The 23,564-nt window shown below is 32.8% G+C and overlaps 4 protein-coding genes across 5 annotated transcripts; 1 reads left to right on the top strand and 3 right to left on the bottom strand.

The window, feature by feature from the left end:
* Positions 1-6,702: 6,702 nt before the first annotated feature.
* On the bottom strand, positions 6,703-9,219 carry LOC111005888 (alkane hydroxylase MAH1-like). The gene is made up of 2 exons (XM_022277555.2): positions 8,317-9,219; positions 6,703-7,619 (listed from the first exon to the last, which is right to left on the bottom strand). The coding sequence occupies exons 1-2, from the start codon at positions 9,183-9,185 to the stop codon at positions 6,938-6,940; spliced, it is 1,551 nt and encodes a 516-aa protein (XP_022133247.1). The 5' UTR covers positions 9,186-9,219; the 3' UTR covers positions 6,703-6,937.
* Positions 9,220-11,865: 2,646 nt separating this feature from the next.
* LOC111005870 (uncharacterized) lies at positions 11,866-12,787 on the top strand. Its single transcript, XM_022277528.2, has 2 exons — positions 11,866-12,165; positions 12,401-12,787. The coding sequence occupies exons 1-2, from the start codon at positions 11,888-11,890 to the stop codon at positions 12,591-12,593; spliced, it is 471 nt and encodes a 156-aa protein (XP_022133220.1). The 5' UTR covers positions 11,866-11,887; the 3' UTR covers positions 12,594-12,787.
* A 670-nt stretch (positions 12,788-13,457) lies between these two features.
* On the bottom strand, positions 13,458-14,987 carry LOC111005537 (thionin-like protein). Its single transcript, XM_022277054.2, has 2 exons — positions 14,828-14,987; positions 13,458-13,997 (listed from the first exon to the last, which is right to left on the bottom strand). Exon 2 carries the CDS (start codon positions 13,969-13,971, stop codon positions 13,591-13,593), a length of 381 nt encoding a protein of 126 aa, XP_022132746.1. The 5' UTR covers positions 13,972-13,997; positions 14,828-14,987; the 3' UTR covers positions 13,458-13,590.
* A 315-nt stretch (positions 14,988-15,302) lies between these two features.
* Positions 15,303-19,331, bottom strand: LOC111005535 (uncharacterized). 2 transcript variants are annotated; one of them, XM_022277052.2, is made up of 10 exons: positions 18,777-19,331; positions 18,611-18,654; positions 18,364-18,485; positions 18,172-18,287; positions 17,289-18,098; positions 16,915-17,163; positions 16,667-16,827; positions 16,298-16,537; positions 16,061-16,210; positions 15,303-15,826 (listed from the first exon to the last, which is right to left on the bottom strand). In XM_022277052.2, exons 1-10 carry the CDS (start codon positions 19,051-19,053, stop codon positions 15,560-15,562), a joined length of 2,436 nt encoding a protein of 811 aa, XP_022132744.1. In that variant the 5' UTR covers positions 19,054-19,331; the 3' UTR covers positions 15,303-15,559. The 2 variants fall into 2 exon arrangements, with proteins under 2 accessions (XP_022132744.1, XP_022132745.1); XM_022277053.2 differs by having other exon boundaries at positions 16,298-16,522; positions 18,777-19,321.
* Positions 19,332-23,564: the final 4,233 nt, after the last annotated feature.

Below are 23,564 nucleotides of genomic sequence, written 5' to 3'. Positions count from 1 at the left end.
GAGATACTTTTATCATATAATTTTATCAATTTCATTTTCTTTTTGTTAATTTTCATGGTAGTGGTTGAGATACTTCTTTAAAACCAAGTTTTTGTTGATTAAAAAATAAAAAATTAGTACTTGTAAAACGGGCTTAAACAATTTGATGGAATGACCATGATATTTCTGGACAATGATTATGGTTTTTGAACCTTTAGAAACCATTTAACATATTTTAACTAAGATATTTTATAATAGTTTAAGTTCAATCCTTCATTTTTAAAATATCAAGTGGATGGAAAAAAATAACAAATCGAATCGGTTGGGTTTTGTATGTAATTATTCATTCATTGATAATTCTTAATGCATGAACTATATATGAAACTCACGTAAAATCTTTTTACTCTTTTAGTTTACTTCTAAATGACGAGTGTTTTTCTTAAAATATCTTATTTCTTCTATTTCTATCGAGAATTTCTTTCCATATAAGATTTTGAGATGTAATAGTCAGTATATTGTAGTTTGGAGTATTGTTATTATTATTATTATGCTGTTAATGGGTTTCCTTAGTTTTATAAGCTTGATGTGAAATGTGAATGCTAGCTTTAAATATGGTCCAATTTGTGGGACAATGTGTGTGTTTTTTCTTCCCAATCTGGACAGGTTTTTGGTGTAAGGGCAAGTGGATTGTTATTTGCTTTTAGAGGGGTGTTAGACAATCTCATTCAGTGTGTCCTAGAAACTTGTAAAAGTCATTGTCCTTTTGACTTATCTAGCTACTTGACACATTAAAAAAAGGTCGGTCTCTCCTTGTCTTGGAAAACTTTTGGTACATTGAAACTCACTCAGATAAGTAGTATTATTGAGCCAGATATAAAACAAGTTTGATAACGTGTTGAGACACCATTCGTTAGGTCGATTTGTATGGATGATGATTCATATGAGGTTGATGATGAGGTGCTAGATCATGATACATAGGAGTTTAAATTCATGAGTAAGACATTGTTTAATGACGATTTCGTTTTTTGTTTTTAAAAAGCTTTAATTTGTTTGCTTCTTAATTGCAATTTCTTTTGGTATGTTTTACACCTTTCACGCGTTTGAATTCTTAAGCATCAAATTCAAAAAAAAAAAAAAATTATTAGTTTTCAAAATTTCAAAATACCCGTAGGGACAAATGATATTAGAATAAAGGTGGAGATTTTTTTAGTACAACAAGTGGACGTGCAGGGATTCGAAGGCATGATCTCTTGGTCAAAATAATAGCATAAATTAAAGGTGGAAGTTTTCAAAATAAAGCCTAACAAAAATTTTATTAACTTTAACTATGTGTATATTTTTTTAGAGAGAATGATATATATATACAACAAGTGAGGTAGGAAATTTGAACTCATGAATTCTTGGCCAAAGTCTGATGTCAATTATTGCTCAACTAAATTTATATTGACAAGTAAAAATTATATTAATTAGTAGTGAGAGGTAGAGACATAATAGAAAGAAGTTACAAGGGAAAAAGGCATTGGAGAGACGATTGATAAATTCAAATGTCATTTTATAGAGACAAACTTGGCAAAAAGGGAAAGAAAAAAAAGAAAGAAAGAAAGAAAGGAACTTGACGTCTGATCTTCATATCCAAACCACACCCTCAAATAATATCGTGCATCCAATTTATTTGTGGAATGGAACGAAAGAGTTAGTAACACTCCTAAGACTTGTGAGAACGTTGACAATTTTTTCAATTTTTTATATGAAGAATGTCGATAATTATTTTATTTTAAATAAAGAAAACCGATAATTTTAGAACGTATTGTTTGAGTTAATATTTTTTTTAATTTATTTAAAAGGAAAAATATCATCAATAAAATTGGTAAGCAAGAGTATAGAGAATAAAGAAGACATCAAATAATTGAGCAAAATAAGATACATTGTGCAGAGGCTAGCCTAATATTATAATATTGTTTATTTTTTTTTTCTACTATTAATATTGTTGAGTGCTAACTTGTAGAACAACTATTAGAGGCTATAATAATAGAGGAGCTGACATATAAAACCATATAAAACAGTATAAGACTATTTAATAAAGAGCATGATAAAATCTAGCTGAATTATACTCCAACAATTGGATAAAAATTAACATGAAAGAGATTGTTTTTTTGTGTAATTGTTTGACTTTTGCTCGACCAACCAAAGAAAGTGCACACTTCCTAAGTGAAGCCCAAATGTGGTGGGCTATGGGCCTTGTATAATTCAACTCTCTTCCCAGCAAATACCAGCTTCACATTCAAATTCTTTCCATATTACCCTTTTAATTCTCTTCCAAAACTAAAATGTGAATGATAATATCATACCAATTTTTTTTTACTATGATACCATCTTAATATACCTAAAACTAGTTGAAAAAAAAAAAAGTAACTTATATATTTATAAACTTTGTTAAGTCCTTTGGATATTTTCAATGTGAATCCTTAACAAGTTATGATTTTATGGGAGTGAAAATCTGAATTCAAGAAATATGGTATCGTCACACCGATCTGAACAGAACTTAGTGGTTAAGATATTTAAAAAGGTATAGCGTTCTGATGTATCTCTGCCTAATTGAACATTCAAGGACTTGACTCATAGATAGATTGAGTTTTTTTTTTTCTTTTTTTTCTTTATGCAACAAAGGTAAAGGTGAACTTCAAGAAAATAAGTAAAATATCTTACCTATTAGAGATATTTTCGTGTTGACAGTTGATTGAAAGTGGTTAAATGAGACATCTATATATATATCTATATCTATATATATATATCTATATCTATATATCTATGTATGTACGTAGGTAAGTTATAAGGTAAAAAGGTAAAGAACAAATATATATGAAAGATAGGATGATGGATGGAGCTGACCATATGTACTTTTTTTTATATATAAGTTTGTTTATTTCAGACTATAAATTTAATAATCTTGTGAACTAGAAAAATTTAAGCTATATGAATCCACATTTTTTAAGTTGATCTCTTAATTAGGTGTTACATATATATAACCACACAAATAAATTAGATAAATAATCCTTTTTGTAATTTGACAAAGTGAGCATAGGTCGTAATTGACATATATCTCCAAGAGATTGTGAGTTCGATCTCTACACTCACATGTTGTATTCAAAAAATAAAAATAATAATAATCCTTTTTGTGACTCAATATTTCTTCTCTATAATCTTAAATACGAGCGTACCACATAAATTTTGACTTCTCACAGTCCAAATTACACAAACCCAAATTTGTCAATTCTACGTTGGAGAAACCGACACACACCAGAAATGAGAAAAGCAGAACATCTATCACACAGCAATTACTGCATATGGTACACTTGAGAACTACTTCACACTACTTGCCCATATCCCCAATTAAAACACCCATAAATATCAATTCAAGAGATCTCTCTCGTTTTCAGAGATTACTCTATCAACTCTATTCTTTCTTTCTTTTTTTTCTTTGTTTTCCTTTACAGCTCAACAGTTTTAGAGATGAGATCCAACCACCAACTTTGAAATAGTGGTAATATCTTATCTATTAAATTATGTTCAAGTGGATAACGTGTCATCGGCATTCATTAGAAAAAGGGAAAAAAATCTAACACCAACAAATTATACTCTAAACATTCGATCGTAAAGAGGGCAAATTAATTAATTTGGCTGCATATAAACAACTCATAGGTTCACATCAAGATTCAACCACCCACTTGTTGGGTGCATTGTAGTGTCACCCCTATCTCGGTTTGGTTTCCACGAACCATACATTTATTATGGAACTAATTGCAGGGTGCCACTTAGACCAAGGCCGAAGAGAATAAGCGTGACAATTTTACTGTTAGTTTTATACTTTTATGACAATTTAGACATATGATCATCATCTTATGTGTTAGAGTTTAGCTTGATTTTGATTAGGAGAAGATTACAATTGGCAAATAATTTATGCTCACAGGGGATGGCACGTCAATTCTGCCAGGTGGATCTTCAAATTGCCGCTAGAAAATTCAGTGAATAATAGTTAACTTCAAAGTGTATATGGTCGAATCTAAATAATAATTTCGTGGATAAGGAATTTTGTCTAGAAATAGTTTAATAACTAAACATTAGGAGAGGCAAACATTGCCTATCTTACTAATAACAAGTAAGGGCACTATCTAAACTCTATCGATAGTAGTAGTACATATGTAATTAAAATTTTTACAAGACGAGGATGGAGAAGCTAAAACTAATTAATGAAATTACTTACCTCCATTTTGAATAGTAAAACAAAAACTTACCTGTGTTGTTACTTTTAAGACATATTTATTAATTTCCATATGAATTCAAAGAGAAATATTTGATTTCCAATTATTTCAAGCTTGTCCCTAATTTGTTATTATAATACAAAGGGAAATTCCAAATGGACTGGCATGCAGTATTGAGAATTGAGATGCCAATATTGCTTTCAACCCATCTCACTCCTAATTGGTGCATGCATTTATAGTGCCATTATGATCTGTAAGTGCTTTCAACAACCTATGCATTTATGATAGTAATTTGAAAGGGATACATACATATATATGTAGGCCATCCAATGAAAAATTACAACATATTCTTACTGCCCTAAAGCTTAGACGACCCATCAAAACATTAAAGGAAAATTTTGAAAATAATACTTCCGGTATCGAATGATTTGAAAAAATAAAATGTTGGTTGAAGCTTGAGGATTCAAATCGCACTAGAATGGTCACTTTTTTATAAGTACAAAGACCAATTTTCATATCTAAAAAGATAAATTAGAGTTTCATTTATCACCTCAATTTAGCTAATTTTTAATTAATATATAAACAATTATGTTCTAGGAATTTTGTATATGTATTGTAGATGTGGGTGGGGCTACCTTGGTCTCTATTATAATTACAAATTGGTATGGGTATATATATATTACAACCATTCATTTATTTGGAGAAAATGTATAGTAAATAGTAAAATAATATTATCATTTATACTCCATCACTGGCGTACTATCCGGTTATTAAATTATAGGAATGAAATTAAGTGGTGAGAACCACCTCAAAATTTGTAATCTTATCTCCTAAAAAATTGTAATCACATCATTTTCATCTCCTACAACCTCATCTTCCCTTCTCATTTATTATTCTATGGGTCTTACTCTTTTATTATAATTATTGTACGATCTTTCTCATCTATTAATTAGATTTATAGTTTTTTAATTAATTAATTGTATTTGAGCTCTTTGGTTCCAATCATTCTCATTATTCTCATTCAAGCATGGGGTTTAAAAAAAATAGTTTTTTAATTAATTGTTTCACTTTTTTTATTTTTTTTATTTATACTACTAATAATTTTTTTCCTAGTAAAATTGTATACAACTTTTATTAGTTTATTAGTTGTAATTTTATTATAAATTTATATTTCATTTGGTAATTATTTAATTTTATTATAAATTTATATTTAATTTTACTTTGTTATTTCAAATAAAATCCATTATTATTAAATATTAGAACAATACTATTTTATACTAAACGTTAGTTCTTCTACCAAAAAATTGTTTTAATTGATGTAATTTTATTTTCATTATTTATTATTTGTATATTAAATAAAATTTTATAATAAAAAATATTTATTATCAATAAAATAGTAATTAAAATTTAAAATGTATTAATTTTTTAACTTAAAAAAATATTTGCAAAATAATGTATTATATTTGATTCCTATTATATTCTAGACAATTTTAATAAACCGGATTTCTAATTCCGATTCTAAAAAACTTCTAGTAAACAATATCAAAAGAGTAACATTTTTACTCTATTTTAACTCTGATTGGTTTAATTTTGATTGATTTTCATACCGATTCATTATGATTTTGATTCCCAGTAAGGAAACAATTTCTTAAAAAAACATAAAAGAGGAGCGCAATTATTTGTTGGAAAGGTTGATAAGCCTTCCCTAAAAATCACTCTAAATCTCACCAACTTTGAAGAGAAGAAATTTGTTCTCTTATGAAACTAAAGAACACACACAAGATAAGAATATTGTTCTCTTTTCTTTCTTGATTGAAATGGTTCGATTTGCTTCTTTCTTTCTTGCTTACAAATGAGGGAAGTGATCCTTTTATATAACATCCAAGAGACACATCTAAAAAGATACAAAATAAATAGAGATATATACATGTACATAACATTTTCATGTATCTCTCAACACATTAACTTACATTTATCTAACAGTTCATGTACCTAAGAATTCATGTATGTGTATAGGGAATTAATCTAGCTTAAACTCTAACATCCTCCCTTAAGCTAGACTTCCGTAACTCCAATCTTCTCCTTCATTTTCAAGAATAAGTCTGTTTTCAATGATTTTGTAAATATATCTACAACTTGATCTTGTGTCTTGCAATGCTTGATGCATACTCTCCATCTTTGATCAATTCTCTGATGAAATGATATTTGATCTTTATATGTTTACTCCTTCAAAGAGCAATTTGTTGAGGAGGTAAGTATTTTCCTTCTAAAAATGTCACAACTTTTTTTTTTAATTTTTTTAACGTATCATAATTTTTTTAAGTTCTTTTATATTATATTTAAGTTTGAGTTTATTTGAATTGTATTGTTTTATTTGGGTAAAAATTTCAAACTTTCAGAGGTAAATATACCTCAAGAAAAAAAAGTCCAAATCCCAGACATTTTACAAACTATTATTTCCATACTGCAACCTTTAATTTTATATATGAATACATATGAAACCCTATTCCCATTCCATACATGCATATTCAAATACTAATTAACATGCCCATATTGTAATTAATATATATATATATATATATATATATATATATATATATATATTTGTTTATATATATATATATATTTTTTTTTTATAGTTATTAATTAATTCTCAAACGTTGTTATTAATTATTTCCCCATGCAATGCAAAGCCTTGTTCATTCATGAGACCATCTCTTGGAAACCCTAACTTTGAACCCATTCTTCATGTGAAGCATGACAGAGGCAGACGGAGTAACCACATTATTCTCTTTCACTGCCTCAATGTTGTAGTTATGAATAATGGCAGCTGAAACAATCTTGAGCTGAGAAAACGCCACCCCTTTCCCCAGACAAGTCCTCGGCCCGGCGTTGAAACTGAAGAACTTATACGACGCCTCTCTCTTCACCGTCCCTCTCTCTGATATCCATCGCTCCGGTTTGAATTCTTCGCAATCCTCTCCCCAAACGGACCGAATTCTCCCCAATGCGTACATCGAGATGAGGATCACAGTGTGCGGTTTCACGCGGTGCCCACTCGGTAGCATGTCGGCCTCTGCTGGAGATTTGTGCTGAAACGCGATCGGAGGGTAGAGGCGGAGGGTTTCGCAGAGAGCAGCGTGAAGGTAGACGAGGTTGTCGAGCTCTTCTATGGCGAAGATTGTGGGTTGGTTTGGGGACTGGCTGTGTTGTGGGATTATGGCTTTGAGTTCTTCTCGTATCTTTGTTACTACTTTGGGGTTTTGGGAGAGGCTGAAGAAAAACCATGAGAGACATATGCTCAAGGCATCTCGCCCCGCGATCATGAAGTTTAAGATGGTGTCTCTCAAGAACTTGTCGTCGTGTTTGTTAACCATGTACCTATCGTTGAGAGTATGAATAAAAAGATTAAAGAAAAAAACTAGTTCACTGTCAATAGAGGAAAAAAAAAGAAATTTTTAATCTTCAAGTAATTTTCTTAGTTCAATAACGTGTAGAGTGAAATTTTTGAACCTATTTTGGTCGGAATTTAAATCCGGCAAAATTTGCTAAGGGTTATTAAACAGGTTATTCTCAATTTCTTTTCCAATGATTCTAAACTATTTATTTTATATTTTTAACCATTTTCATTTATGTCATATTCCGTTAAGAAAAAAAATTGTTAATAGAGAGTTATGTGTCATTATATTATTATTTTATAAACATAGGCGGAACTGTGAGCATGGATATTCAAAATATCAATGTTATTCGTTTTATGTGTCAAGTAGGTATTTTTACGATATTTGTAATTAAATTATTATAAAAGATGTTAAATAAAGTAACACTTTAATAATATATCAACTTTTGTTAACCCATCTTTAACGACTTAAACAATAATTGTAGGGTAAATATTAAAGAGCAAATTCGAGAATTATCCCACTATAAGTTTAACCTCTAAATTTTGAAGGATAATTATAATTCAAAATCTATATAGTTATTAAACAAATTTTTAATTAAAGCTAAATATAATCATAACTTGGCAGTAATAACAACTATCTGTAACCATACATAAAGTTATTAGTTTGAATTTCCTACTTACCATGTGATCAAATCCGCGGCGTCATCCTGCTGATGATCAAATTCGTGATTAAACTGATGAGAAGCTGCTGCTTTAATCCGGTCTCTTTTAATAGCCAACAACTTTGCAATGGTGTGATCTATAACCTCCGTAGCCTTGTTCATCCTCTTGGCCTCTCCAATGTGCAGTTTCTTCTGCAACTCCCACAAGAATCTAGGCATCAAATGCCGCACAAATATCACCTCCTGAGCCTCATCCATCGCCTTCGAGAACCCAATCTCCGGAAACTCAACGCACAGACTATTCAGATCAAACCCAGTAACCATCATGCACGTGGAGTCAAACGCCAGTCTCAAAAACAGATCTTGCAAGTCAACCACCGACCCCTTTTGGCTGGCGAAATCCAGCACCCCCACGAGCCCCTTCGCCACTTTTTCGGTGGCGGCCCGGGCCATGAAGTCGAGAAAGCGGCGGTCGCCGATGAGGGCCTGGGCGGTCCGCCGCTGGGCCCGCCAGGAGTCGTGGTCGGAGTTGAAGATGCCGTCTCCAAGGATGTCGAAGATGTGGCGGAAGTCGGGGCCTTTGGGGTAGTTGTGGAAGTGGAGGGTCATGATGTGGTGGATGTTGGGGGGATGGACGGTCATGATGAAGTCGGTGTTGGTGAACCAGATGCCTTTGAAGGAGAAGGTGGAGGAGGAGGTTTGGATTAGGATTTCGGTAATGCGGTCGTGGATGCGGTGGATGTGGCGGATCACGGTGGGGATGGTGCCCAAAATGGGCCAGTTCCATGGAAGCCCATGAGGGTTCCAGAAGAGAGAGAGAGAGAAAATTAGGATGAAAATGAAGAAGGGGATGGCTAGGAGAATTGGGACAAGGGCCAGGGACGCCATTGGAGAGTTTTTTTGTTTGCTCTGATGCTCTGTACAACAGTTTTGCCTTTGGGGATAGTGTGGCAATGTGTGTTATATACATACAAAAATGGGGGGAATTTTGAATGGACATTTTTTTTTTAAATTTATGATTGGTATTTAGGGTAGAAATTAGGGTTATATAAAAGAAAAAATAGAATTTTAGTCTCTTAAGAGTGATCCACCGATTTCTCTTCTTTGAAATTGTGTTAACCCGTCAAGTATCGTGGCATGGTATATTAGCGACTTTAACTTATTATCAGTCAATTTTAATGTTCGTCGATAGTAAGAGTATAATTAAAAAAAAAAAATTTTTTTTAGCCCAACATAATTGAAAAATGTTAAAAGAATAAGGGATTGAGTTGAAATATTTTAAATAATATATGGACTAAAATTGACAAGATAGTAGAGGTCAAAATACTTATTTAGGCTATTAATTTTGTGACATAAATGAGCATGGGAAAAATTAAAGAACCAACGCATATATACAAGCAAAATTAATAAATAAATTATATTTTAAAGGTTCATACTTGCATTGCATATCCCATCACTGGCAGAAAAATATTGTTGAATGAGAATACCAGTCATCTCTTAATATCAAAAATCTTCCAATTACAATAATTTAACTGATAAAGAAAATAACTTAAGTAAATTAATAAAATGAGTGACAAAACTTAATAATTGATCCATGAATCTAAGATATATGCAAGATTGGTTATTTTTTATTATTATTATAAAAAGATTTAATTCTCAAGTGTCGTTGGGAATGCAATATGTGTTAGTTTGGAGGAATGGCTGTAAAAATTGAATGCAACGTCCCAATGGCGGAAAAGAGAGTATGGAGAAGTGGTGTTACCGGCGGTGACGGTGACAGGTTCTCTGTATCCATAACCATCCTCGCCGGCGATACATACCTCTCTCACGTCCACTCCATATTAATTAATTCTCATTTCTCACCGTCTCTTTCCCGCTTGCATCCCACGAAAGGACGGTGTCAACTTGTTAGGTCAATCATCCAATATATGAATTAAGTTTATCCAACCCATCAATTTAAGCCGGGGGTTTATTCATCCTTAACATAGTATCAAAACGGAGGTTGTTCGAACTCCCAAACTCACAAGTAAAGGGAGTGTTAGATATCCGATATATAAATTAAATTTACTCAATCAAACGTATCATCTATTAAAAATGTCAAATGTTCAAAATTTAAATCTAAATTTTTAAACATTACCTAGAAATACCTTCTCATCCCCTTTTCCATTATTTAGAAGAAACAAAAAAGGAAAAAAAAATTAGTTTAAAAAATAATTCCACTATAAAAGAAAGGAAAAAGTGACTTTTAAATTTATGTTTAAATATGTGTGAGTTTTCAATGTATGTTTAAATATTATTTTATGTTCAAATACTATTTTTGTGACTTTTCTTTGTGTTGATTCTGACCGTCCAATATTTTCTGCTAAATGACTACTTTCTGATTAACATGCAAAAAAATAGAATAAAATTATATAATAATAAAATTAAAAAAAAAAAAAGAAATCGCTTTGTGACCTTGCTGTGTGCCATTATTTTTGCATTTTAAAAAGATTATAAAAATCTGAATACCTTTCGAAAGGAAAAATGGTTTCAAGAAACAAAAAGAAACATTTACACTATCATCACATTATCGAGAGCTGGACATTTCATTGCTCTAATTAGAAAAGTGTGCGCACAATCTAGAAGCCCAACCCAATGTGAAAGCTTCACTTATCGGGTCAGAGACATTGGCCCAAATAAAGTTAAACTTGAACTTTAATTTGTTGGGCCGCATAATTGATTTAAATATGATTCGATTAATTTTAATAATGAAAAAATAAGAAATCAATGTGAGAAAAAAATAGAAGTAGAAGGTGACTTGAGAGTTTCTGGGAGTTATATTAATGGTTGAGTTTTATTTAATGAAATTTGAAAATATTTAATTGTGAATAAATGCATAAAAACAAACAAATTTGAAAAGTTAGCCAATTAAGATTGAGATTAATCGTCTCGTTCATTATGAATTTTCTAAAAAGATTTGTATCTAATTGAAGAGTTTTTTCTTTTCGAGAATTGCATATATTATTAGTTTGTAATTTGATTATTATAAGAAAATAATTTTTATGGAAAATATGTTATTTTATTTTCTAAATTATATTTATAAATTAAAATAAATAGAAAACCATATTATAATATATATATATATATATATATATATATATATATATATATACACGAAAATGCCGACTTTTATTTGATAGGATTAGCAAGATTTCTTAGTTGGATAGAATGGTGGATGTTTGACATTCGTGACATACTCTTAAATATTACATTATCATTTATTCATTAATTACATTGGTATTATTAGGTAGAGATTTTATAGACCAAAAACATAAACCTAAATCGATGGGTTAAGGTATATCAACCAAAACATGAAATTTTATTAGTTAAAAATTGACAGATTAATGTTGTATATTTTAAAAGGTAAAAGTGAGACTACAAGTGTCTATGATTTTATATAAAATTATTTGCAATTTTCAGTTAAATTTTAAACCACATGAGGTTTGGAGAAGTGTTCAAAAGTAGAGCCTAAAGGTAAGGAAGCAAATGGAAACTGTCTGTCCAAATTTCAAGCCAACAAACTGTAAGTGGCAAAACTAGACTACAAAGGCATGGCGGGTTTGAATGAGATCCCTTTTTGGGAGATGGCCATGGAAATTTACAAGCCAAAAACTGGATGCAGATTGCTTCTTTTGTTCTTCATTTTGATGCTTCATGTTGCTTCGTTTTTTGCAGAGGAATCTGCCAATACGGCTCCGGAGAGGCCCTCTTTTGGGAACTTCATTCAGGAAACTGTTGCTGTATGGAAGAAATCCCATCAGACTTCCTGGGGAAAGATGAAAAGTCTCATGCACCAGATGCAGTTGCAGTTTTTTCCTCCTAATTTAGAGTAATTAACCAATCTTCACACTTCATTTTCTTCTGCTCATTAAACTTTCTCCATCATTCTCTTTTAGTTTCCAAATTTTAGTTTTTGCATAAAACTCATTTTAGAAATCATTTTAGTTGTCCATTGTCCATTTATTTGAAGAGCAAAACTCAATGTAGACAGACAAAATTGAAGTGGTATAAGATTGATGATGATATTTGATGGGGGTGGTATATATTTTGCGTTGTGATTGCAGTTTTAGGAGTAGAGATGAAAGAAAAGGCAGCATGGGTGTGGTGGATGAAATGAAAGAAGCAGTGGAGAAGAGCTTTGAAGCAAGCAAAGAGGCAGTTGAGGAATCTGCAAAATCAGCAGCGGAAGCAGTCCACAAGGTGAAAGAGAACCTCGCAGATAAGGATAAGGACCAACCTTCTCATGATGAACTTTGATCAATCACCAGATGTGTTCCACCTTTTTAAGATTTTCCATCTATTTTTCTTCTTTTATGTTAGATTTTTCCATACATTATCAATTCCCTTTCATCCATTCATTCATTTACTACTTCTAAGTTATGAGTCAAGTTGATGGAGCTAAACCAGAAAATAATAACAGGTTTCAAATTGCAATCTAATAGTAACAACCAGAGAGACGAGAAAAAGGTAAAACTTGCATTCTTGAGACCAAGAAAGCGAATGGTAAAGAGAAAAATTCTCCGTTTCTTGCTTGAAATGTTATGTTGCTCGTATCACATCCAAACTTTAAGATTTTGGTATTTAGGAGTTGGACAAAGGGCTTAAATTAAAGGAGCGCTCGATGCACAAATAAAGTATATTTACACCGAAATCTGGACATAATTCAACACTAAATGACATCTACTCCTTATCTTAAAAGTTGAAGGTTCAAATTAGTAAATCACCATACCCCTTATTTGTTGTACTAAAAAATATTGAGATATTTAATTTTTATCTTACTACATTTGTTTGTTAAGGTAACTCGTATGATATTAAATTATAGGTAAGTGCCATTATAGTTTGAACTCAACCCATAATGGTTAATCTTTAATCTTTTAAGTGTAAAATAAGTATACTTTTACAAAAGTACTCGAGGAATATATCTAGACTCTATCTTTGGACATAGAAAAATCCAATGGTGAATGCATTAGCTCAGAGAGGAGGGAGACTCAAGGTGGTTAAGGCATGTCTTTAGAAACCAATGATAGGTCCAGTATTTATTGTGTAATTAGACAAAATGCTGAAAATTGGAAATCTGGGGGTTGGGAGGAGATAATAAGCAAAATTATCTAACAAAGAAACTTGTGTAAATTGAGAAAAACATTTTCATTTCATCTCCAGAAAGCCAAAAGTTCCCTAGCCAATGTTCACAACCCAAAATGCAATACATCGTATGAATGGAAAAACTGCATCATTTAGGCATCATATCATTTCACTAAGATGAACGCGAAGCAGAAAGCCTGAGACATTCGCTCTGGCATCTCCTAAGACAAACGTCATTCCAGTTTGGTACTTGATGCTGGTTCACACAAACGGTGCGAGCACAGGCATCTGTGCAGGCATCGAGCTCAGATACTCCACAGACAGTCACGCAAGTATCGGGAATCGGGTCTTTCGAGAAAGAGCCCACCTTTTTCAACATTCTCTTTGATGTGCAGACCCTCTCACAAACAAAAATGTCATCTGGATTCTTCTCCCTTCCCCTAGCAGTCTTTATTTTCTGCTCCTCAGAATGCCTTCTCCTCATTCTGTATGCTTGCCCTGCAACTACTGCTGGAATAGCTGCCCCCAATATCGACCACCATACTTCCACCATCAGCGCTCTTCGCCCTTAACTTAATGCTGCACCAACAGAAAAATAATACGAGGGAAACAGAGTGTTGGTCGATCACTCATTCAACCATCAATTTATGGCTATAATTATATGATATAAGATAATCCTACCCATATTCTGACGAACTCATCTATAACCATGAAAGTTTCTGTACTCGGTTTGGTTAACGAATTAAAAACAATAAAAGTACATGGTTCTCTAGTTCTCTACGTGGGAAAGATAAACCAAGACAGGGAACAGCTTGCAGTTCCAAAGAATATTGAAAATTTTATAGTTCTCAGATCAAATTTAAGACAGAGAACGTAAGATATCCTGACAATAAACTACAAAGCAGATGCTAAATCGAGAGAAACAAAAATGCTACCAGTAAGTTAAGATAAAGAGAAACGAGAACGTCATTCTCGCTGTTTCATACGAGTCTGGAAAAAGCAAATGTATGGCCATTTAGCAATCAAATAACAATTTGAAATCCTGAGATACCCGGGTTGTAGTTTCACTCGCACGAACGCATCCAGTGATTTAGTAATCAAACAACAATTAAAACAAGAAAACTTTGACATTTCCCATGCATGGACGAGGAATTTAAACATTAGAAAACAAGAAAGAGAGAAAGCGGGGAGGGTGGGAATAAAAAAAACCCAGTTAACCTATACATACACCATTGCAGACATCGTTGCAGAATCTTCGAATTAGATACTAAACCAAACCCTAGAATTCGAAATTCAAGATAAAGACCGAATTTTCTTTAACTGATTCGGCTAATTGTATGTATACAACTCGAAGATTATGTAAGAAAAACTAATTAATGAGATACGAAGAGGGTAAAGAGAGAAATCACCTGGAGTTGAAGAAGAAATGGTAAAATGGAGAGTGAGCGATGATGGCACCTGTTAGATGAAAAGAGCGGCAAACATATGGGAGCTTTTTGAGTTGTAATGTTCAGAAATGACCAAAGCCCAAAGCGACCTTCTTGAAGACGAGTTCTTTTTTTTTTTTTTTTGGTCAATTTTTTCTTTTTTTTTCCAAATAAAATAAATGTTAAATTATAAATTTTATTAACTTTTAAAATTGTGTCAATGATCAAATAATTGGTCTATAAATTTCCAACTTTATGTTTAATATAGGTTATTGCTTAAAGAACTAAAAATAAATCTTTCTTTTTATAAGATTGATCACAAGTTGCGATTATTTATTTATTTGTTTTACCTTTTGGTACATAATTTATGTATTAATCGACGAGCTATGCACAAGTTTGCGTACAAGAATGTATTTTTGTGTCGAAAAAGCTTCCCAACCAACCCTGAAAAAGAGGATTAAAAAAATGAACAAAATTTTGACTCGTGGCCAAATATTTGGCTATACACATTGATCATTTGTTTATTTTTATTTTTATTTACATAATGCTATGGACAAAGAGGTGTTTGTATTTCAACTCAACTGCATTTTTGACCTGCTAAAAAATCTGGCTCATGCAGCAGCGGCATCTACATTGCTTTTCCTTTCCTTTTCCCCCATTGATTCGTGGTCGAAAGCTTGCCTTTATCTGCCTCATTATATAGCCTCTTCCAAGTTATTCTTGCTCTTCTTTCAAGTAGTCCTTTAACTTCAGACGACGGGTTTTTTTCGCAGCAGTATTTGATGTTGTATGTGTATTATTCGATGTTGTATGTGTATTATTCGACGATGTACAGTCATAGTCTATGTCACGGAGTGCAAAACTCAGACTGGGTTTGCTAACAAACTTTGGAAAAATATTATCGATGTCGTGTAGCTCCTCCGAACCACGGAAATTTACAATGTCATCGATGTATGCCTCTCCTTTTAATAGCTTCAGTATCTGGAGCATGATAGCACAAACACATGTATATAATTAGTTCAAACTCAATTGATCTAATGACGTAACAACGTGATAATGAAAATAAGAATTTGTGGAGCCGCATCCCCCAAATTTCTAAACAAAATTGGAACTTGTTGCAAGTGGTAACAATTTGAAACACTGCAGGATAGGAACATATATAAACTCTTATTTCACCAACCAGAAATAACGAATGGAAAGCTCTGATTTTATTACCTTGCTCACATTCGGACGTAGCCGAGGCGAAGGATCAATGCATAGGGTGGCTGCTGAAACCATTCTTTGAACCTGAACATCATTGAAGTCTATATCCAAGCTTGGATCCATTAATTCCTTAGGATCCCCACTGTTTAACACTTCCTTAGCCTGTGAGTAGCATTTTAAGATGGTTATGAACAATGGAAAAAAGTAGCATGATAAAAGTTAAGTACAGAACATATCGAGAAAACTTACCCACAGGACTAAGCTTCCTTGTCTTTTAACACTGAAATCGATGGGACGTCTGCCTGACAGAAGTTCGAGAAGGACAATACCGAAGGCATAAACGTCAATTTTGTCACTGACCCTTCCATGCATGAGATACTCTGGAGCGATATATCCAAACGTCCCTACCACATCAGTGTTTATTACATATGATAAATCTGTTGGCCCCCACATAGCAAGCCCAAAATCTGATAGCTGCAACAGAGAGAACTGCTACGGTTATAGAAATTTCTGGCAACTTTCCACATTACTTCCAAGAAACATAATGTCATTCAAATAGCCTTAGATCTATTTGTTGGGACGATGCATACACATGGTACGATATGTTAGAAGTATCACCTGGGGTTGGAGCTTGTCAGAGAGAAGAATGTTTGAAGATTTAACATCTCTATGAATAACAGGCGGAGAACATTCGTTGTGAAGGTAATTTAATGCCTCCGCAACAGCAACGGCTACTTTAAACCTCATTTCCCATTGAAATTTACCTCTTCCACTATGAACTACCTCAAAGAATCATCCACACAATTACAATAAGTGCAATGCAATTTCAAAGAAAAGAAACAACCATGGAAGTCATAGGAAATTACCGTGCAAACGTTCCTCCAAACTGCCTTCAGGAAAGTATTCGTATACCGACATAAGACATTCATTTTCCATGCACACACCAATAAGAGGCGTGATATGTTTATGGTTGATTGAGGAGACGGTGTTTATTTCCAACAAAAAGTCGTCCCGAGCTCCCTTGTACGACTTCAAAACTTTTACTACAATGAAACTGCCATCGGAAAGACATCCTCTGTATACAGTGCTACAACCTCCTTCTCCAATTAGATTTTCTGTTTAATTATTAAATACAATGTTCAGGAATGGTACTTTACCATTTTAATCAGAATAGTTTGGTGATTGAAATAAAGCCCATGTATTATATGAAATATATGTCTCCAAGATCAAAATAGCCAACCTGCGGAGAAATTGGAAGTTGCTATCTCTAGCTCTGCATAGGTGAACCACTTGCTACCTGATTGATTCATCTTGATAGGAAGCTCCAGCTGGTTGGACACAATTCCGAGAGCGTTATTCTCAATATTCATTTCTTTGGAATGATTAAACATTACCCTTTCTACTTGCTCTTCTGAATTATTTGAAACCCAACCAATCTGGGACTCCAAATTTGTGTCAGTTGTTTGGTTAGACAGGCTCGTCTCTGATTCTGTTTCTTGAAATGACTCTGTTTCTTGTTGCAATTCTTTTACAATAAAAGAGACTGAAAGGGCCATTTTTACATTTTGCTTGACTTCATTACCAATTTCACTGTCTTTTGGATTTTCATGACTGTCTCCAGCCTCATCTCCCAAGATCTGAATCACCAGAGGACTGGTTCCTTCAATCCCCTCAAGTTCATTTTTTAAAGAAATTTCTGGTCTTTCAAAAGCCATATCACTCTGCTCTTTTGGTAACTTTACAGCTGATCTATTAGGCAGGCTCATTACCCATTGAACCACAGACACATTTCTAGCTCCTTTTCTCAAAACCTCTTGACCTCCGTGAGAACTTCTCCGTCGAAGTGGCCAACCGACATTTGATTCTGGAATCTGTCTTCGGATAACAGAAATCGAACCCAGAAGAGCTTTCTTATTCTGACTGTTCATATTTCCATTTATCGAGTTCGTTTCAACAAGGAACTCACTATCTTCCTTCAATGCCTTTGCATCTCTGGAGGTAGTATTAACTTCACTGAAATAGAACTCAGGCCTCAAGTCTAATTGAAAACCTGAAAATTTTTATGTGCATCAGCAAACATATAAACAGTTTGAAATAAATAATCTTCAAGATGCAATTCAAACCTCTAAACTGATCAACTGACTGCCTTTTGAAGATAGTCTTTCCCTTGTGAACAGCAAGCACAATACTAGCTGCAGGGAGTTGATTGGCATAGCATTTGGCAAGTGAAACCCAATTCCTGAGTGACAATTCCAATGTTAAGTTAGACAAAGCCCAAACCAACTTTCTAGGTAGATATTCGTAGCTTAACCTACCCAAGGGGACCGGTCGGGTCGAATTCTAATGTTACTGCCGTAGGCATAGCTCTTTGCTTAGCTAGTCTCTTGATCAATTTCTTAGCAAAAGATTCCCTTGAATTTGAACCCCTCGAATCATTCTGAAACCCAAAACACCTCAATAAATCAACTACCCATAAAAAGTCATAAATCATATGATTCTACTGTGTTCCTGTAAACAAACTGACTAATTACAGAATGATCAGAGGCTGCACTTTTCACTCACCATTTCCATCACAGGAAAGCTTTTGCTGAACTTTGAACCATTTTCTGGAGAATATGATAGAAATCAGAAAATCAGAACCTCAGTTTTACTTTTCATTCAGAAGCTTTATCATAGGCATTAAGTCGAATAGTAGCTCTGCATGCAGCAGTAGAAAATAAAACAACACCTGAATCTTCGCAGACATGGATGGCTACCAAATAGGGTCTCCATTTTGCAGACTCTACACTGTCGCCGTCGAGCCACCCTGGGCCACCGCCGTCGACAATTATCCCAGAGAACGCCGGCCGCCGCTTCTTGTCCAATCTCCAAGCTGATTTATCCCTGCTTTCTTCATCGATCATGCTTGCCTCTTCTTCAGTCTCTCTCTCGCGATTCCCATTTGCATGCCTTCTTCCCTGATGGTTTAAAAGCAAATTCCACGGTCCACAGCGGGCACTCACCATTTTCCGAAGCTCAATTTTCTCCAATTTGACAAATACCCATAGAGAAAAAAGTACACCCAGCAGCAGACAGCTTCGCAAATATTAATCAAACCCCATAGAAATTTCTTGGCCCCTTCTTTTTCTCGTAGAAAAATCAGATGAAGGGATTGATTTTAAACGAGCTAAGTAGTGAAATTTATAATCCCACGGAGGATTATAGAGAGACAAGGCGGCACGGGATCACATTGCTTAATTGAAACTTTAATTTCAACAACTTGTTTTAAACAAACTGTTGTTTACCAATCTGGGATAGAGACAACAAACTGCCCATCGATCTAGAAATGGGAATTGCTGCTGCAATCAAAATTAATAAAAAGAAAAATATTATTGAATGGGTACGCCTAATTAGACTGGTTGAAGTCAACATTTATTCTAGTTTCTGACCCGCAGCATATTATTCTTTTGGCTGCCTCTCACATCATCACCTACTCTTTGATTTTTAAATATTTGATCTTTATGTTGTTTTTCTTGTGGGATTCCTTCTGCTGTTCTTGAATTGAATTGCCGTAGCGACTTTTTTTCCTTTTTAAAAAAATATTTTTGTTATTAACAATAAATAATATATCATTAGTTTAGTTTAGTAATAATTGACATTTGCGAACGAGATCATGAATAGTTTAGATCATTGGCATTTGTCTTTGACAACGAGATCATAAATTCGAATAAAATTGGTATGAGGCAAGGGTTCGAACTCATGACCTTCTAGTCAGAGATAGGTACATTAACCATGGAGCTAAAATGGTTAAACCTTAGAAAATAAATAGCCATGATACATCGTGGAAGAAAATATCCTTTCTAACAAAGTTACTACTTTATCTATAAAGATTAGAATTATCTAATCCAATTCTATTTAATTAGATTAAAAAAATGTAGATATATATCTCCAATCAAGAAGGCGAGAGTTCGATACCTCCCCATATGTTGTACTAAAAAAACAAAAGTTTAATAAACATGTTTTTTTTCCACTCATATATTTTGCACACTAAACTTAGTTCAATTAATTAAGGCACTTGACCAAAAGATCACTAGTTCAAATCTCTATCTCACTTGTTATATTCAATAATAATAATAATAATTTATATTTTTTTAAATTCTTATTTTATATAAACTGATATAATTTTTTATTGTATACCAGAAAGTTTGTAGAATTTTGGCTAAATATTTGTTTAAACTTTGATGTTTGGATGTTTTAAATTTATTATTAAAAAAGTTCCAATTTTAGTTCTTTATATTATTATACTTTTCAATTATATCTTTTAATGAGTAAATATAATAAAATTGACTCACGATAAGTTTACATGACATAATACTTAGTAATATTTAACAAGTAAGTATAAACTTAGATGAGGAATGATTAAGTTAAGACGTTTAGAAGATAAAATATACAAGTATTTGTCAGCTTATAAATTAAGAGGAGATCAGAAATGTGACTTAATTTTATGTCATGCAAGCTCCTCTTAAAAAATATTGTATAAATGAAAATACTAAAATCCTAAACTTTTTAAACAATAAGAATTAAATTGAAAAACACGAGAACTAAAATATATATTTAACTGAATGTTTTTTGATGGACTATTTTGCCCTTGTCAGTTTTTACGAATTACAACCATTAAGAATTTTTTATTACTTGAAAGAACATCACCTTGAACTGAATAGGTAATGCTCGTCTTTTTTCTAATAAATGTGTGCTTGTGAGTGATTTTAACAATGATAAAAGTGAGTTTGATTAAGCTAAAATCACTCCCAAAGGCCAAACATACCCTAATTCTACAATTACTCTCAAATACGTCCTAAAATCTTTTGAAAAAATATATTACAATAATTGGCGGGGGAGGATGACATTTACTTATAGGGCTGACCATCACTTTTAGGTGTCCCGTTAGCCACCAAATTCTCTGCACTCCAATGTTAGGGCGGCACCATCAATATATGTCACATATCTAGCTAGTATCTTGTCAAGCCCATGGCCGACCCAAATTAGTGAGCCCGACCTTCGTTTTTGCTGAGCCTCAATTCAATCTGAAAGGGATCGACCTAAATGTTAACCAGTGTCATTTAACCATGTGTAGGACTACGGTTTTCCTAAATAGGCTCTTTAAAGAATTTAATTAAGTAATTAATGACTTAAATGTTATAGATTTGTCATAATAGAGATTCTAATCCATGTAAAAATTACCAAATTACCTATACTCATATATTTTTAATAAACAAATACAAAATTTACAAAAAAAAAAAAAATGAAATAACAAAATTTTAGTCGACCTCCTATGTATGATTTTTATCCAACATTTAAGAAACTATAATCTTTTTCTCTCTCAAAACTGACATACCCCTTTTTCTCTTTCCCTCCTTCACTCCACCAAACCCTAATCTCTTTCTTTCTCACTAAGACTAATCGCCGCCCCCTTCCTCGATCCCTCGTTCGGCGAGAGTAAGCATTGGCGACCCACGACAGAAGCACAAGACAACAGCAACCCGTTCTCCACGATGATGCATGCGACGAGCAGAGACTCATGGGAACTGGCGGCGTAGCTTCTCCAGGACGGTGGGCGAGGGTCGTTGGCGGCTGCCGAGGGAGGGTCATCATTATGGATGAACGATTTGCACATCAAAGGGGGATGTCACGGATCAGAGGTCGTCGAAGGTGGGATGTTGCAGTCATTCTCCATGGCGATGGAAGGGTCGTTGGCAGCTATAGGGGGAGGGTCGTCGGACGAATGATTTGCACGTCAAATGGGGATGTTGCGATCGTGGCCACGATTGGAGGTCGACGAAGGTGGGATGTTGCAGTCGTCAGACGTCGTCGACGGTGGGTGGAGGTTCTTCGACGGCTAGGAACACCAAATGGGGCGACTAAACATAGAGTTTCTTTTTTCTCAAAAAGAATAAGTCTATCATGGGTATATTTTTAGTTACATCGAGTATACGTTGGTATATGTTTCTTTAATTATTGGGTATACGTTAAGATATGAAGTTAATATGGAGCATATTTTGAGCATATGCAGTATACTTCAAGGTATATATATTATATATAACCTAATATTTTAATATATACTATTAAAATGTAAGTATATTATATAACATATTGGGTAAGTATATTATTTATCGTATTGTACGTTAGATAAAAGAAAACACATGTATTATACAACTCCGCCAATTATATCTTTCAAATGGTCCACACTAACAATCCATCCTTCTAACAATTATATCTTTTATCGTATTGTACGTTAGATAAAAGAAAACACATTTACTAAAAAGGAGATTTTAGTAAATAACCAAATATAACACTGAGACTAAAAGTGTATATCATATAACTTTAATTTCTTTGGTAATAGTTTAATATATACCAATAAAAAATACATATTAGGTAACCTTTTGGAGGAATATATGTTTATCATATTATTGAAAAAAAACGTCGAAAAAAATAATAAAGGAAAGAAGATAATTAAAATATGAAAAATAATTATTTTAGTGGAATACATGTTTATCATCCTATCGAAAGAAAACACGGAAAAAAAATAATGAAGGGAGAAGATAATTAGAATATATATGGAAAGAATATTAATTAAATGGATAATAATTAAACAATATAATTTTAAAATGTAAAATATTTGATAAATAGAAGAATGTTTTGGTGAATTGAAAAAACATACATATGAAAAGTATGAATAAAAATAAACACGATATATTTGTGGATTGTTGAAATAAAGAAAGAAAGTAATATGGTGACAAAAAAAGATTCTACAAATCTAAAACTGAAAATTTTCAGGACATTTTGTGGGAAATTGGTTGTGAAACAACTTTTAAGGCAAATGTCTGAATTTTGAAACGTCTTTTCAGTCGTCCAAAAAATCCTTTTATCACAAGTTATTCTTGGAATAATGATTAAGCTTAAACTTCGTGTAAAAATACAATACTTATCTTACCTCAATCTAAATATATGCAGCAGTTAGATATGTGTTGTACCTTTTAAATTATTACCATGTTAGATTTTAAAAAATAAAAATAAAAGTCGGGGTTTTAAAACTACTTTTAATTAATATTAAAACTTGATTAAAATGTTATAAATGTTTCGACACCTGTGCCTTTTAAGTTTCAACCATGACAAATTTTCAAAAATAAAACATGAATCCCTTAAAAGCCGTACCTTTATTTAAACTTTTAAAAACTTGATTACAATTTTATAAATGTTTAAACATATTGTAATACTTGTAAATCCTTACAATGCCAAATTTTTTAAAGTAAAACATTATATTTAAGTACTTATTTTTAATTAAGAGGTCTCGAAGCTATTCCCTCACACATTACAGTAAAAAAGAAAAATCCATATCATACCACATTTTCAAAAGCTCATTTATTTAATAACGTTAGTTTTATAAACATTTCTATAACGTATTATTACTTAATAATGAGATTATTGATAAATATACTTCATTTCTAAAACAAATTTTCAAATTCTCTCCAATTATCGA

The sequence above is a fragment of the Momordica charantia genome, assembly GCF_013281855.1.
Source record: "Momordica charantia cultivar OHB3-1 chromosome 1 unlocalized genomic scaffold, Mcharantia_2.0 BLBB01000001.1, whole genome shotgun sequence".
Classification (NCBI taxonomy): domain Eukaryota; kingdom Viridiplantae; phylum Streptophyta; class Magnoliopsida; order Cucurbitales; family Cucurbitaceae; genus Momordica; species Momordica charantia.
This window is presented reverse-complemented; position numbering and strand designations above follow the sequence as displayed.

Coding starts and splice junctions, on each gene's coding strand:
- LOC111005537 (XM_022277054.2), bottom strand. CDS start 13,971: ATGGTGGAAGTATGGTGGTCGATATTGGGGGCAGCTATTCCAGCAGTA.
- LOC111005535 (XM_022277052.2), bottom strand. CDS start 19,053: ATGGTGAGTGCCCGCTGTGGACCGTGGAATTTGCTTTTAAACCATCAG. Junction 18,288..18,363: donor GACCCGACCGGTCCCCTTGG/GTAGGTTAAGCT, acceptor ATTGTCACTCAG/GAATTGGGTTTCACTTGCCA. Junction 15,827..16,060: donor TACGTCCGAATGTGAGCAAG/GTAATAAAATCA, acceptor ATCATGCTCCAG/ATACTGAAGCTATTAAAAGG.
- LOC111005888 (XM_022277555.2), bottom strand. CDS start 9,185: ATGGCGTCCCTGGCCCTTGTCCCAATTCTCCTAGCCATCCCCTTCTTC. Junction 7,620..8,316: donor GCCGCGGATTTGATCACATG/GTAAGTAGGAAA, acceptor TCTCAACGATAG/GTACATGGTTAACAAACACG.
- LOC111005870 (XM_022277528.2), top strand. CDS start 11,888: ATGGCGGGTTTGAATGAGATCCCTTTTTGGGAGATGGCCATGGAAATT. Junction 12,166..12,400: donor TTTTTTCCTCCTAATTTAGA/GTAATTAACCAA, acceptor TTGTGATTGCAG/TTTTAGGAGTAGAGATGAAA.